The sequence below is a fragment of the Diplotaxodon limnothrissa genome, linkage group LG2 (genome assembly GCF_057381915.1).
Source record: "Diplotaxodon limnothrissa isolate DT_005_m linkage group LG2, D_limnothrissa_male_GT1.1, whole genome shotgun sequence".
In the NCBI taxonomy this organism is placed as follows: domain Eukaryota; kingdom Metazoa; phylum Chordata; class Actinopteri; order Cichliformes; family Cichlidae; genus Diplotaxodon; species Diplotaxodon limnothrissa.
The window spans coordinates 29,298,674-29,313,103 of record NC_140597.1 but is presented as its reverse complement, the minus strand read 5'-3'; the positions used below and the strand labels follow the sequence as shown (position 1 = coordinate 29,313,103).

The window sequence follows — 14,430 nt, the reverse complement described above, 5'->3', positions numbered from 1 at the left end:
CGCTTACATGGACCATCCAGTCCAGCACAGCTGCACAGATCTGTCTGTTTACTGCTATTTACTAAATAGTCTTCCCATTGCAACACTCCTGCTGCCCTGCTATAAACCTGCACTCCTCTTTTTTTTCATTCATTCCTTGCTGCTTTTTACTTCTCTGTTGATCTTTGAATTACTCCCCTCCTTTCCCACTCATTCCCTTTTTTGAACTCTCTGGGTTTATTCAGATCTGTTTCTTAAGTGGTTTTACCTCTTTGTTTTGGTTTGACCCGGGTTACTCTGCAGAAACTTGTAAACAGACAGGTTTAAAAAAACCCACTGTATATACAGCTTGCATGCTCTTTCATTGGAGAAAAGTCCTTACAGTTCACCTTCATTGGAAATTGTTTTTGTTGTTTTTTTATTGACATTGACAGAATAATTTGCATTTGCCACTCTCTTGATGAGTATTATCAGGTAGGAGCAGTGTGAGAATCCCCTCAGTGAGCAGCTGCTATAATTTCTCCCACCACATATATTCCTCTAAACCCAGAGTAGCCTACTTAGAGCGCAGCAGAGCACAGTTGGAGATCTGAAGAGGAAAGATGTGTTCACTGAGCTGCGGCCTGTTAGATGTGTATGATCTTTAACGAGCCCAGTGACATTTATATGACACAGTATTAAAGACGGAGAAGCTGACAAGCTCTTATAAAGCCAACCTGTTTTTGGCCAAGGGGTTAACTATGATGTGGCAGCAGGACTGCAGTATTACGGAAGGAATTTGCCATCTGGAATGATGTGAAGATGAGTCAGACACCCTCCATCATTTTCAGCCAAGAACGAGAGAGCTTGTACTTTCTTTCCTCCATTTCTTCACACTGTGAAGTGCAGGGTTTTTTTTCCACGCAGAAAAGACTTGGGTCGCAGAGAAGCTGATATTTAGCTCTTTTTCTGCAAAGCTTTGTTATGGATATTTATTTAACTTGACCTTACCTCAACCCTCATACTGTACCTATAGTTGCACTTTTACTCATGTTCCCACTCTCTCTTCCATCCACGCCATTTCTTTTCTCTGCCATCTTTGTGACCATCTGCTACTATGACTCGCCTCTCTACCTCCAAATGTTCAAAGTGAACTCAGTAAAGTTGTTTTTCTTTTTTCGCCCCCTGGCCTCCCCCTGCATGATGAAAGGTCATTATTTAAACCCCACTCTTAAAGATGGCTCTCTAGTCTTCAGAAAAACTAATTGGAGACAAAGGAAGCAGGCGTGCTTCCCGCTAATGACAAAGAAGGCCCTCTCAGCCCAGACATGAGATTTTTTGCTCTCCACCCATCTCTTTCTGAGACACTCTTGCCTACTTCCTGTTCATCACACACTTCCATCTAACATGCTACCACTTGTACTTAAAGTTATGTTGGTAGTCTTTGAACAATTTTTATAAAAGTCTCCAGCATCTCGTGCAGACGTGCTCTGCATTGTACGCTCTCGGCCCGGCTGGCGTGCTCTCAGCAGGTCATGGCTACAGTGGTCATTAGGCTCTGCTAGGAACGCTGAAAGGCCGTGGGCAGGCTGTGCCTAAACTACAGTATAGACAGGAGCAGACTGGAGCTATAAAGCACACCATGCTTGTCTCATTAGAGGTAGGAAGTCACTTTTGACCTTGGAGGGGGGGGGGGAGAATCTCCCTCAGATAGTCTTCAAGCATTACATGAATGATCGGTAGTTTACAGAGGTCCTTTGTGATGCTGTTGTTGTAAATTACCTGCCCTCAGTTAGGCCGATCTCTCCTTGGATAAACTGTTTCTTTTACTTCCCAGAGTGCTTTTTGCCTGCTTTTAGAAAACATGCCTGAGCTTGATGTAGAGAGAGCACTAATTATAGTTACAGCAAGAAATTAAGTGGTTGCAGGTGGTGGTGGGGAGAATCAGAAGTCATCATCAGACCTCTGTTGCTATACTCTGATTGTTTGGGACCACCTTTAGAGACTCCGACTTATTTGTCTTTTCTATGATCAATCCTTCTCGGTATGATTTATATGCAGTAGGTGTTTGTACAGGAAATCATTTTGACTTTGCTTGTGGCATTGCCAGTCGATGAGCAGAATATTCATCTGTCATTAAAGGCTTGTATTGATAAAGTGACTCATTTGAGACTGATCAGTCATTCATAGAGTTGCACTTGTTTTCTCATCACCCCACAGCTTACAAATCACCGTGTGAAACAGCATAAAGTCTTTCTCTCTACTCCAGATTTTGAGACTGAAACTGTTTGACTGACCTGAGAGCTGTTTGATCGAAGTGCATTGGCATCTTTATTCTGACTGTAGCAAGACTTTGGAGCCAATGAATGAATCTGAAAAGAGCAGCAGTCTGCCTCTTCTCGTCTCCCACCCGTTTCTCACCTCAGGCTTGTTCAGAGACTGATTCCTATTTTTATATTCTCATCTAGGGCTGCTCAATTAATCGAATTTTAATCACGATTACGATCTGGGCTTTCAACGATCATTAAAAATGACTGAGCCGATTATTAGCCCCTCCCTCATTTATCTGCGACACCTTAAAGGCCGGTCCGTGAAAATATTGTCGGGCATAAACCGTCCGTGGCGCAAAAAAGGTTGGAGACCGCTGATTAAGAGGACCCGAGGGAAGCTCGGAAAGCTAAGCAGAAGTTATTTGGAGAGTGACTGCCGTTGGTTGAAAAGAGAGTTTAAAAAAAAAAAAACTTCAGTGGTGTTGCACACTATTTTATATTATTTTTTTAAAGTCATTGTTAACCCTTTAAAGCCGGTCAGAGCAGCACGCTCCGTTTTGCGTAACTATTTTTAAATCCCTGTAGAACCGGAACCGTGTAAGCTAGCACAATAATTTGTTTTGCATATGAAACCGGAGGAGTTGTACTTACATCTGATGCCATCAGCTTGTCCTCGGTCACGGTTTCCTTCCACATATAGCTTTGCAAAAATTGCATAAAAAGCGCTTGCAGGAACAAAAACATAATATTCCAGAAACAGGCTTTGCCGTTCCTATCAGCTGTTCGTAACACTTCCCACAGTGAAATGATGCACATGCTGTTTTCTTTGCAAATTTGCATCATAGGATTGTTTTTTGTTTTTCCTGCAGTATATAAAAATTGCTGTATCTCCAAAATAAAACTATGAAGACACTCAAAATAAATTTCCTGTGGTGGGAAACTATTTTTTGCAACTTTATTGTATTTAAAGTTTTGAGGGATAAACCTCTTAAACTTCTCCAAGTAGAAATATATGTAAACAAAACAAAAGCGATTTTCAATTTTTTTTTGTAGTTTATTGCACTTTTTTGCAATTACTATGGACTTAATGCATACATATTATTAAAATATGGGCTATAACAGTTGTATTGATGTATAGCAACTTGAAATGCTCCCACAAATGGCACTACAGCATGTAAAAAAAATAATAATATAAGCTCTGGTGGACTTGGTTCTATGGTAGGTCTTAAAGGGTTAAATAAATATCGTCAAATAATCGTGATCTCAATTTCAGTGAAAATAATCGTGATTATCATTTTTGCCATAATCGAGCAGCCCTATTCTCATCTCCCCCCTCTCAACCCTCCGCTCCAGCTGGCTGTCTCCTGTAGCGAACCCTTCACTGCTGCTAGCTGAGGCTTGTTTTTATTGGAATGTGGTATGTTTATTGTCTTTTTTTAGCCCTTTATGACATGCATGATTTTTGTTTCTTTGTTAATTGACTGACAGCTAGATAAACCCTCTGACTTGTGTTTAGGCCCCAGAGGGTGTAAAAACAACATGGTTTTAAGGGCAGGGGCGGCCTCCTGATGTCAGGTACAAGAGCAGCAGTTGAGCACATTTGTGCGAAGAGACTGTTTAGTGCAGGTTGGTAGAGTTGTGTGTCACTTATGTGCAGCTGGTGGGGAGAGAGAGTTTTGACTGGACTTAATGTTTAGGTATTAGAAATATCCCATACCTTCACATTCCTGCTGTTGCGATCCTGCTTTAGACCCCTTAGTTGCTATGGCCGATGCACCTGTGTGTCAAAAGCAGTTTGTGACACACACACACACACACACACACACACACACACAGCCATGCCAGTGCATTAAAAACTCGTGCACAATTTGGGAATAGTTGTTGTAACTGAACAACTGAGAATTTCTTTTGCTCTGCTGCTTTCTTTTCTTGTCTAAGTGTTAAACCTTTTCCCTTTTCATCCTTCATATTTTATGGCTTGGTGGAGGCTTACTATTGTGGCAATGACAGGTATAATAGAAACCTCATTGTCAACATATTAACTGATCGCTTAGGAGTTTGGAAATGGAGTTAACATGCTTGAAAATGTTCAGAAAGTTGATAATGTGGCCAAAGAACTGCTGCCTGTTATGTAGGCGGCACTTTAATGGCGGCATACCTCTTTACAGTTAAGCGCCACCTAAAATCTGTTTGTAAAGCATACGTAGGCTTCTGTGCCAAGTAGTAAAGTCTACATGAGGCCCACTTATATGGACTCCCAAGTTTTCATCTTTGTGATGTGTGAGGCAGCCACGTTTGAAAGCTCCTTTACATAATTTGTGAACTGTTGGCAGGAGAGCTGTTTTTATACATGTGCAAGTATTTGGTTTAAAGGATGCATGCCTTGGGAAAGGTTCTCATGCATTGGTAAATTTAGTGAAAGCCTTGTTTGGTAAGTAGACCATGCAGGTTCTAATGAAAGTACTGGTTCAGTTTGCATTTACAGAGGCTCTTCCTGTACTTGGATTTGAAACATCTGATTATCAGGATCTTCTTACGATTGAGCAGTTTGTGTCCTAACTGAGGAACGTCTAGAGGTCGCCTGCAGACATTACCTGCCACCTCCAGTGCTGCGTCTGAGCAAACGCGCACCAAATGTCTCCCCTGTGCTTTTCTCAAAAGGGAGAAAACATTCAAATGGAGTTGAATTGGCTGATTTACCGCCCACTCTGAGCATCTGCCCACCCGCAGTCTTTTGCCTCAACCTCCCTGCAGTAAATTGATAGTCTTCCACATACAGCTCCATACAGATGACAATAGCATAGGTCAGGTTACCTACAGTCATTAGTGCCGCCTCAGGATACACGCACACATAGCACTAGGATGGGAGATGGACCGGACCACCCCAGAGCCACTGCTGGTAGGGATTACTTGGGTATCCCAGAATGCACAGTGTTCCAGTGGGAGCGCCTATACTGTCATTTGACCTGCAGCTCCACTGACCCGTTACTCGACCAGCAGTCAGAAAAACTCCTCTTTCATTCATTTGGATAAAAACACCTCACATTCTCTACACGCTCAGATGGTAGCTTTGTTTTTTCTTCTTGCCACCTAAACCTTCGGGGTAATTTCAAAATCATGTTTCTGTTCAGCAAAGCAGTAATATTTCTTTTTAAGCAGAGAAAACAGGGTGTGTGTGTTGGTTTTAATTCTTTTAAGGACTGATGCAAAGCTGTCAGCAGTCGTTGTGTACCTTTTGCTATCTGCCCTTCAGACAAGGCAGCAGCGAGATAAAAGCTTTACCACTAGACTCAGTTTGGTGTTTAAATCGGTAAAATGCTGCTGTTTGAGCCGTGCATGCTGCATCCCAAGTGTTTGTTGTGGCCTTGATTGTGACCTTTATTTGACCTCATGCGGACTTATTTTGGCAGAACAAACCATGATGGGTGTCTTTTATCCAAGTCAGACCAACGGGCTCTTCTGTGCTTTTATGTCCTAATTAGAGAGTAAAGCAGCAGTTGAATCGCTGCCTGTGCTGCAGCTCTGAAATGTCTGGTTGTTCAGGGGTGGCCTGGTTTTGTCCTGATTGAGTGTGATGGCTGGGAAACATAAACACATGTCAATGAGGAGCACAATTGGCTTCAGGATCCAAGTGTTGGAGGCTGTGGTGTGCAGGGTTGAGAAACACTGTGTCCCAGTCTGCTTCTACCTGTTTCAGCCACCTGTTTTTTACTCTCTGAAGTCAGGGAGGCTCTTGCATATTACCACTCTTCTTCTTTTTATTTTGAAATGGTTGCAATCCGCTATTAATTTTATCGTTTGTTTCTGGGGGCTTTTGTTTTTTTTGTTTTTACCCTCCTTTTCCTTACTGCTAACTATATTGATGATTAATTTTGTTTGTGTCGTCTCACCCATTGTCACTGTTTCGCTTGAGAGCACGAAGAGCAAGGGAGGAGGGCCGAGCCCCTCTGAATTGGCTCGTGTGGAGCTGAAATGATGCAACTTCTGTATGACGTCTCCAGATTGCAAGGTTCCAGTTTAATGTAAAGCTAAGTTGAGACAAAGAAAAGCAAACATGCTGCACAGAGAGTAATTTAAACCATGTTTGTGTGAGCGAAGCCTGGCCCAACTCTTAATTTTTCACAGGTATTGTTTTCAATAACAGTGTAGCCATGGAAACCTCAAAACACATGTGCTGAAAAAATAAATGTATTTATCTTTTTATTTTGGTATCAGAACAGAATTTTCCACGTTTTCTTGAATTGTGCGTTCAGGTCACTGTTGGAGTTGTTTGACATTTGAGCGCGTGCTAATCTGCTTTAAGAGAAGATTTGATGCCTTAAATGTAGTGTTGGTGTTTTTTGAATTTTAGTAACTTAAGAGGTTTCTGCAAAAAAAGCAGATTCAAGGTGCTGTAGAGAAAAATTAGCATTGCATCTGGAACCTTTTCTGTTTTTAAGGGGCTAAAATGTTGGTTTAAAAAAAAATGATATTATTGACTGCTCAACGTGACATTTAACCATACGTTATTTTGTTTGTAGTCCTTTAACTCTTAATTCTCTCATGAAATGCACATTGCTTTGGTAGTGTGTGTGCAACAGAATGAATCCACTTTGAGTGGGTCACAGTCAAAACAAGATGGCCAGGCTTCACTTGGGGTTGTCGCCTGTAGCCAGTCCTGTGAAAGTTGGGCTTAGCATGGTTTGCAGAGCCAACTCACAGCTTTGCACTGTTGTCTACAGGTTGTAGCTGTTTACTGTCACTAGGGGGCAGTGTCAAAAATCTGAGGGTTACTCTTTTGTTTGAGCTGCTGTTCTTTAAAACTTAGAATTTTAGTTTCAAATCACTTTTTCACATGCATAAAACTTCTGACCCTAATTGAACTCCATATAGCTGTTGCAGTTAAATCATAGGTGACAAATATTCAGAGTCAAATGCGTGACAAACAGAAAAAACACTAAATTGCATCGCGTAGCAGCAGTTTGCAATGTCAATTTTGGTGTGTGCGCTCTTTTATTCAAAGGAACTGGTAGCTGGTAGCGCTACTGGCAACATAAGTGCACATGCTAGTCATTTCCTGTATAAATGCTTCATGGCTTCTGTGTAAAAAGACCATGTACACTTTGTATGGATGATGGATCTGGTGTAGCCACTTTGATGAGTCCACATGCGTTTTGTTTTCCAGTTTAACCACGGGGTTAGGAGAAAAGAGTGTTCTTGTTTCCAAATTTTAAAAAAAAGTCTTGTGAGCTGCTGGCCATATTTAATTGCAGACCAGGTCATCGGAATAACCGTAAGGAGTAAGGTGGATGATAATGTTGCTGAGTTTAAAGAAAAGTCTTGAAGATTGACCATTCAGGGACATCACAGGTCAGTGGATAAAGACAGAAGGATGGAGCTTATGGAATCTTTTGAATGTAACAAGTTAATTTCAAGTGAATGTTGAAAAACTGCCAATTAAGCAAAAGATTTTTTATTTTTTTTTTAAAAGAGAGAGAGCTGTTTGGAGCTCACAGAACATTTTTATTGAGAAACACATTGTTTTAATCCAGCAAATATGCACCTCTGTTCATGGGTATTCTTGCTGCATTCTTTGCACATCACATGAAATCCTCTGTAATTAAAAAAGGATTTGTACTTTGCGGTCTGAATATAGAGGAACCTTTAGTGCTCAAGAGGTCTGTGGCTCCTCCACAGTAATCTTTCCTTCCCCTCTAATGATGATGATTTCAAACCCACCGTGACCATATTTTTTTCTCATCTTTCCTTGATGTAGGATCCCTTTCTGGCTGAGATGCTGCAGAACAATAAGGACCAGATTGTGTGTTACCACGAGCACGACTCTCTGCTGGACCACAAGGAGGAGGAAGCCTTGAGCGAGGAGGACCGCAAGGCTGCTTGGGCTGAATATGAAGCAGAGAAAAAGGTAGGCGGCGAGCAGAAAACGCATGCATACAGACGCGCACCAGCAAATCCACCAGATCCAAAATCAAAGGGCCACGTGTACAGCACTTAGGCCTCGGGGCTGTCACTCTCCAGAACATTGACAGTAATGTGTGAGGTGAACCAGGGCCCCGCTTTTGTTTGTCAAGATGTGCGAGTTAGTGTTGGATCTGTATAATCCTCTCATCACTCAGAGTAAGCAGATGACAGAGGCTCCCCCTTGCTCTGCTGATGGTCATTTTGGCCCACCATCAGGCTAGTGAGCTGCTGTACAAATCGCCAAGGCTGTCTAAGCAGTGTCAGCGCTACTTACTGTAAGACCACAGAGGTTTAGGGACTCCTGTCCTCTTCACACACATAACTGTCCCCCCTCTTCCTTCACTCTGTTGTGGGGCAATTAGTGGGGTTTATTTTGAGATGTGTATATTGTGAGAGAACAAGAGCAGGTCTCCTCTACGCCCCTCGAGTAATCCTAGATTCTAATTCACACTAATGATTATTTTTCCAACACACTCTACCCTTCTTTGCCCTCTATGCCTTAAGCTGATTTTCCCTTGGAGCCTCTTCTGCTTTTCAAGAGAACAGAGGGTTCCCAGTCGCAGTAAAGAGAGGGGTCTGTTCCCATCACTTCGATCTGTCTTTCAGCAAAAGAGCAGAAATGGTCACCATCATCATCAAGAGGTTGTTCGGTATCGTGTTGTACGCCCTGCTTTGCAGGAGAAACAACTGGAACGTAACCCAAGCTCTGCTAATGTCTTCACAACTTAAGGTTTGGCCTGGCGGCGGCTAGAGAGGGCTGCATGTATGAATATCACATTTGCAACTCAGGGAAATGGGAAAAACTGAGAATGCGATTGGGAGCCCAAAACGAAATTGAACCCAAGAGCCCTGGTTCTCACTGGGATGACTTCAGCTTGGTACAAAGCTTACCGAGGCTCATGCCATAAATTTAGATTTCAGATACTGAATTTTGGAAGCAAAGGCTAGATTTGGTTTCCGTCTGTGTGAAAACGTATGAAAGGCGCAGAGCATCGGAGGATGCTGCTAAAGTTAAAGAGGTGTGTGTGCGTAGATTAATGTATGTTGAAAGTTCTGTACTGTTTAGGTTTGCACACCTGTCTCTGACCAGGTCCAAATATCCCTGCTGGCCCCCAACACACACACACACACACACACACACACACACACACACCCCGCATACCGGATGGCCAGATTACAGGGCACGGGAAAACCATCTGCAGCAGAGACTCAATTACATACAAACATCGGCATCCTGCTGGCCTTTGCTGGGACGAGACTGTTTACTTCAGGTCACTACTTTCACACACATATTTAATACTGCAGGAGCAGGCTGATGTTGGACAGCTTGTTGCTTTTGGAGTTATTTGTGTAGATATGAAAACTTCATGAAGACTCAACATGAAGTGAAGACCTCATCACATCAATGTGCGACTGAATATGACAGACAAAGTGGGCCGTCGTCTCTCGTCAGCCTCGCCGATTGTTTAGTTTTTCCCATCATGGCCTCAGTGGCTCTTAACACCTGCGTAATTAGCCTCTGCTTCCTCACTCCCTCCTCTGTCTCTTCCTCTTGTCTTTCATCTCTCAGGGTATGTCCATGAGGACCAACTACCAGACGGCATACGCTCACGCGGACATGAACAACCCCAGCTACTTCACCTACAACATTGGAGCTTTGCCCTCCATGACCAACCAGCAGCTGGAGGTAAGTAATGAGCTCCACATGTCACCACTGCTGCCTCACACCCGTCCCGCTCCTTCCCCCCGCAGCATGGCGACTCACATTCCTCAAACCCCACAGCTAATTGTGACAGCAGTCCTGGTAGCAGATCAGCCCAACTCTGCCCCACGCTGCTCAACGTCTGCAGCTATTAATGCACAACAACTGATGGAGTGAACAGAACTTTTTGTTTAAAATTTAAACTACTATACGCTGTCTTTATAAATTAAATAATCACATATGAGACATTATGTAAGCGGAAAGCAGTAGACTCTGCAAAGCAGGTTTTGGAGGTCAAAAGTGATTTTGCTGACACATGCTTTCATGTGCATCAGGTCATCCGATTAATGAAAATCTAATATTTAGACTACTTTTGGTTTTCACTGTTGTATTAGACGGTCGCAAACTTTATCTGTCTGCTGTGCGGTGCTGGGCACAGCTAATCAGTTAAAGGTTTTTTTCTTTTTTTTGTTGGTTGTTGCTGAAAGTGGTGAGACTCAACATTACAGTAAATGTGCGGGCTGTAAATACAGATAATAAGCTAGAAGGATTTCTGTGGAGCTGCACAGATGGAGATGATTCACCTTTTGACGTTACGCATTTTGAAGATTACCATACATAGGATACAATATCTGGCATCTTTTAAATGTTTTGTTCACTTTGCCATCTGTTTGGGAGAGTCCCTGCTTTTATTTTGAAGTTCTGCTGCTATTAGCCAACTAGCTCAGAGGTTTCCTGTCTTGTTTCCCCAAAGACAGGCTGATCAGTCATAGTGGTGATATTATTTTGTGTGAATGTGTGAATAGAGGCACCTCTAGTGAATGTAGAGCGGCCTCTACATTCACTCTGTTATCCTGAGGTTGAAGAGGATGTGTTGGTCTTTGCTGTGAGGTCTGCTCCTGAGCAGGTGGAGAACTGGTGCTATCATGGCTGAAAGGGAAGGACTAACACTAACTAACATTCTGGGGGAGTTGTGATGGATGAGAGAGGCTCACTGAAGAGGCAGCTGAATATATTGCTCTACTGTTGGTCACCAAGTACTCGACACAGTGAATACAAGCAAAGATCACCTGCCTTCGTCTCATGTGTATTCTCTCTGCCTTGTTTTGTTTTTGCTCAGGATCTCATAAACCAGGGCCGACAGAAAGTCATCGAGGCTACAAATGCTTTAAAGTCTTTATCACGGGAGTCGCTGGAAGATATAATCAGCAGAGTGGTGAGGTCTTTGAAATCACTTTCCATTTACAGGGATCACTGTATGTTTTAATGGCTGTTGCCTCTCACCACAGTGGAAAGAGAACCCAGCGCTTACGGAGAACCAGGTCCAGGCTGCCGCTCTGGGGCGACAGGCCACCGTGGAGCTAGAGCTTAAACGCAGGGAAGCGATCTACAGGGATGTCCTCAACAGGCAGCAGTCGGTAAGAGCCACTCTGTATACGAGACAGAACAGACAACTGAATGACGCCAACAAATCATCACAGTAGTTTAATTTCATTAGTTTATCTATGGTGGTTAAACAGGGTAATTTGTAAATTAATCCATTATGACCAAACAGTCAAAAGGCCAAAAGCTGGCAATAATATCACTGTGCATCACAACATTTTGTGCTGAGAGGGCTATACTGGTTTACCTGCACCAGCCAAGAAAAAAGGTTAGCGTGGGAGTAGTATCTCTGTTTACTGTCTGTCTGTGAAAGCATGAGGCAGTTTGACCTCTTAAAAGCTCTGATTCAGCCTTGACTACAGCTCAGAGACACCACTATATGTGACCTCTGATGTCAGCTGTTGAGCTGGGTTTTAACGAGGACAAGGGACTGCCACCCTCACTACTTCCTATAATTGTTGTCATTGTGTTAAACCGTGACAGGGCAAAGTGTACTTTTTACCTTTGAATTGTGTTAATTTTCAATGTCTGTGTGTTTCAGTTGATGATGTACGTGCAGAAGCTGATTACCAACAGGAAGGTGCAGGAGCAGCAGCTGGCCATGGCCAATCAGGCCAGCTACCTAAACCAGCTGGCCCTGCAGAATGGCATGATGGGAGCCGGCGGGCTCAGTCAGATGGACCTGCTCACTCTCTACCAGCAGCTCCACGGCCTCGGCGGCCATCAGGGTATGGGCAAAAATCCTGGCCCCTCCAAGGGCCTGTAGGTCCTCCCCCCCCAAAAAAAAGAAGAAGCTCAAAACACACAGATGCAACGAGCCAGAGGGTCGGTGAGAGACTGAGACTGGACTGCTGTCCACTGGAGCCTCAAGTGAGAGAGACTCTCAGTGCTTTATTCTGTAACTCACTGAGAGGATGTAATGTATAAATGACTGTGTGAAATGTCTGTTAGGAGAGGGGGAAAAAAATGTATATACCGCCTTAATGTTATTCAAGTTCTATATCTTCATTTTTCATGTATTTAAAGTTTTACCCCCAATGCTTTAAGGCATTGTATTGATTTGCCCTTTTTAAAAAAAGGGTTTCCTTATTATTTCCAGCTCAGTTTTTTTATACGGTTTTAAATGCCTAACTATCTACACCTGAGTGGGACCAGTATTGTTGGTGACAGGACTCTGATGCAAAGCGCTACACGATGATGAACTCCAGTAGATTCCTCCACCTTTATCTAGCAAAGCAGACAGCTGTTGGTGCTGCAAGTCCTGCTTTTTATTTCTTTCTTTCTTTTTGGAAGATGGGAGAAACTGATAAAAGGGGGGGGGGGGGTACTTGGGGAAAAAAAATATGGCCTTATTGATTTGCTAAAAAACAAAACAAAAAAAGCTCTGTAAAGATTTGAGGTTTGTTGAGAATCTTTTCTATTATGCTTTTAAGTGTTTACATTAGTTGTCGCTGAACATGGTAACGGAATGCTTGTGTTGTTCAGAAACTGCCTGCCAGTTCCTATGACCCTTTTGTAACGTCACCCTCATTGTCACGTGTCGTCTAGCATAGCACCGTGCGTCTCGTTCATTACGTTCCACTTGTGTTGATCCCCGAGCCTGGGTGAGAGGCCGGGTCTCGCAAAGCGGAGGCGGTTCAGCCAGGTGTCACAGAGGGCCCAGAACTTTTACCTTTCAGCATCTTTCAGCGTTTGAAATATGCGTTTCCAGATGGGATTGACAGAGTAAAGGCTGGAAATCTTATTATACCTGGCTGATTTGTGTCCTCTGCTTTGTGAGAAATGTTCTCCTGGACACTGTAGTCTCACCAGGCAGGCCCCCAGACTACTTGTATTCTACTTTGGCACATTCATGCTTCTAAATGCTTAAACTGGTGTAGCTGTTGAACATGAGGAATATGAACGTTTCTCACGGAGAGACGACTTGCCTTCTCCGATTGACTCCTGTGTATTTCATAAATGTAGAAAACGTTTTTTGCCCTTGTCTAAGAATGTTCTTACGTTAGCGAATACACCAACATGATTTGCCATGAATCTGATCTGCTATTATCTTGATAAGTATTTAATATAACATTTAATAAAGTGACCAAAAGTATAACCGATGCATGTGTTGGAGTCTTTTTTTTATTTTTATTTTTTATTAAAGGGATTGAAGTACTTGCCACTGATTCACCTCGCTGAGTTTACAAAGAGGAATGCTGGTTGCACATTTGTTCTCTCTGATTAGCTCCACCTTGATGATCGTTGCATGTTATGCCTTATTAGACAGGAGAGTTTGGGTGGAGACTGATGGGGAATAATACACAGGAAACAAATGCACAACTAATAGGCAGGAAATGGTTTTGATTGCATTTTTGTGAACCGTGCATATTTGCTTTCTTGCCAAGTGTTACAGAATTGTTACCACTTACATTTGTCTTTGTTGGAGTACTGTGCAAAAAGTCCCGAGCCACCTGCCATTTCTTTATATTTGGTTTGGAAATGGGTAAAAGAGATAAAGAAAAATGAGGCAAAGCAGTTTGTACAGTTGTAACAAGGTTTATTTAACAAGGTGTGTTTGTTATAAACACCTTTATTCATTAACACAGCCTGACCACTCTCAGGCAGTTTTCTTGTATATTCTTTAAGTCATTTTCAGGATTAGTTCTCCAGGCTGCTTGAAGGACATTCAAAGCTCCTCTTTTACTGCTGGCTGCCTTTTGTTCCCTTCTCTGCAAAGTGAGACCAAACTGCTTCAATAATGTTGAGGTCTGGGCTCTGGGGAGGCCAATCCATGACTGATAGTGTTTCACTGTTTTGTAATCCGGGTCTGCTTTTGCTGCATTGTCAAATGCAGCCCCAAACCATGACAAAGCCTCCACTGTGGAGACACTCGTGGTTGTTCTTTCATACATATTGACAACAATTTGAACTAACCATTTCAAATTTGAATTCATCTTTCCATAAAAATCAGCTGCCACTGGTTTTCAGTCAATCTTAAGAACGGCTTCAAATGGGGGAAAAAAAAAAAGCCAATAATACGCCAAAGAAGAACTTTAAAAGACCTTCAGAAAACCTGGAGAACTATTACTCAAGACCAGAGAAAAATACAAAGTGGTCTGGCTCCTTGAACTGAGGTGTGGCTCAAGACTTTTGCACAGTAGTGTAAATCTGAAG

The 14,430-nt window shown here is 42.7% G+C and overlaps 1 protein-coding gene across 1 annotated transcript in view; it reads left to right on the top strand.

Moving 5' to 3' along the window:
• Positions 1-12,568, top strand: part of atrx (ATRX chromatin remodeler) — a 35,263-nt gene extending 22,695 nt beyond the window's left edge. Inside the window, exons 30-34 of the mRNA XM_085361927.1 lie at positions 7,984-8,133; positions 9,760-9,876; positions 11,012-11,107; positions 11,181-11,309; positions 11,816-12,568. Coding sequence (XP_085218053.1) covers positions 7,984-8,133; positions 9,760-9,876; positions 11,012-11,107; positions 11,181-11,309; positions 11,816-12,040 — 717 coding nt within the window. The 3' untranslated portion in view covers positions 12,041-12,568. The remainder of the gene's footprint in view (positions 1-7,983; positions 8,134-9,759; positions 9,877-11,011; positions 11,108-11,180; positions 11,310-11,815) is intronic.
• The last annotated feature ends 1,862 nt before the right edge of the window (positions 12,569-14,430 follow it).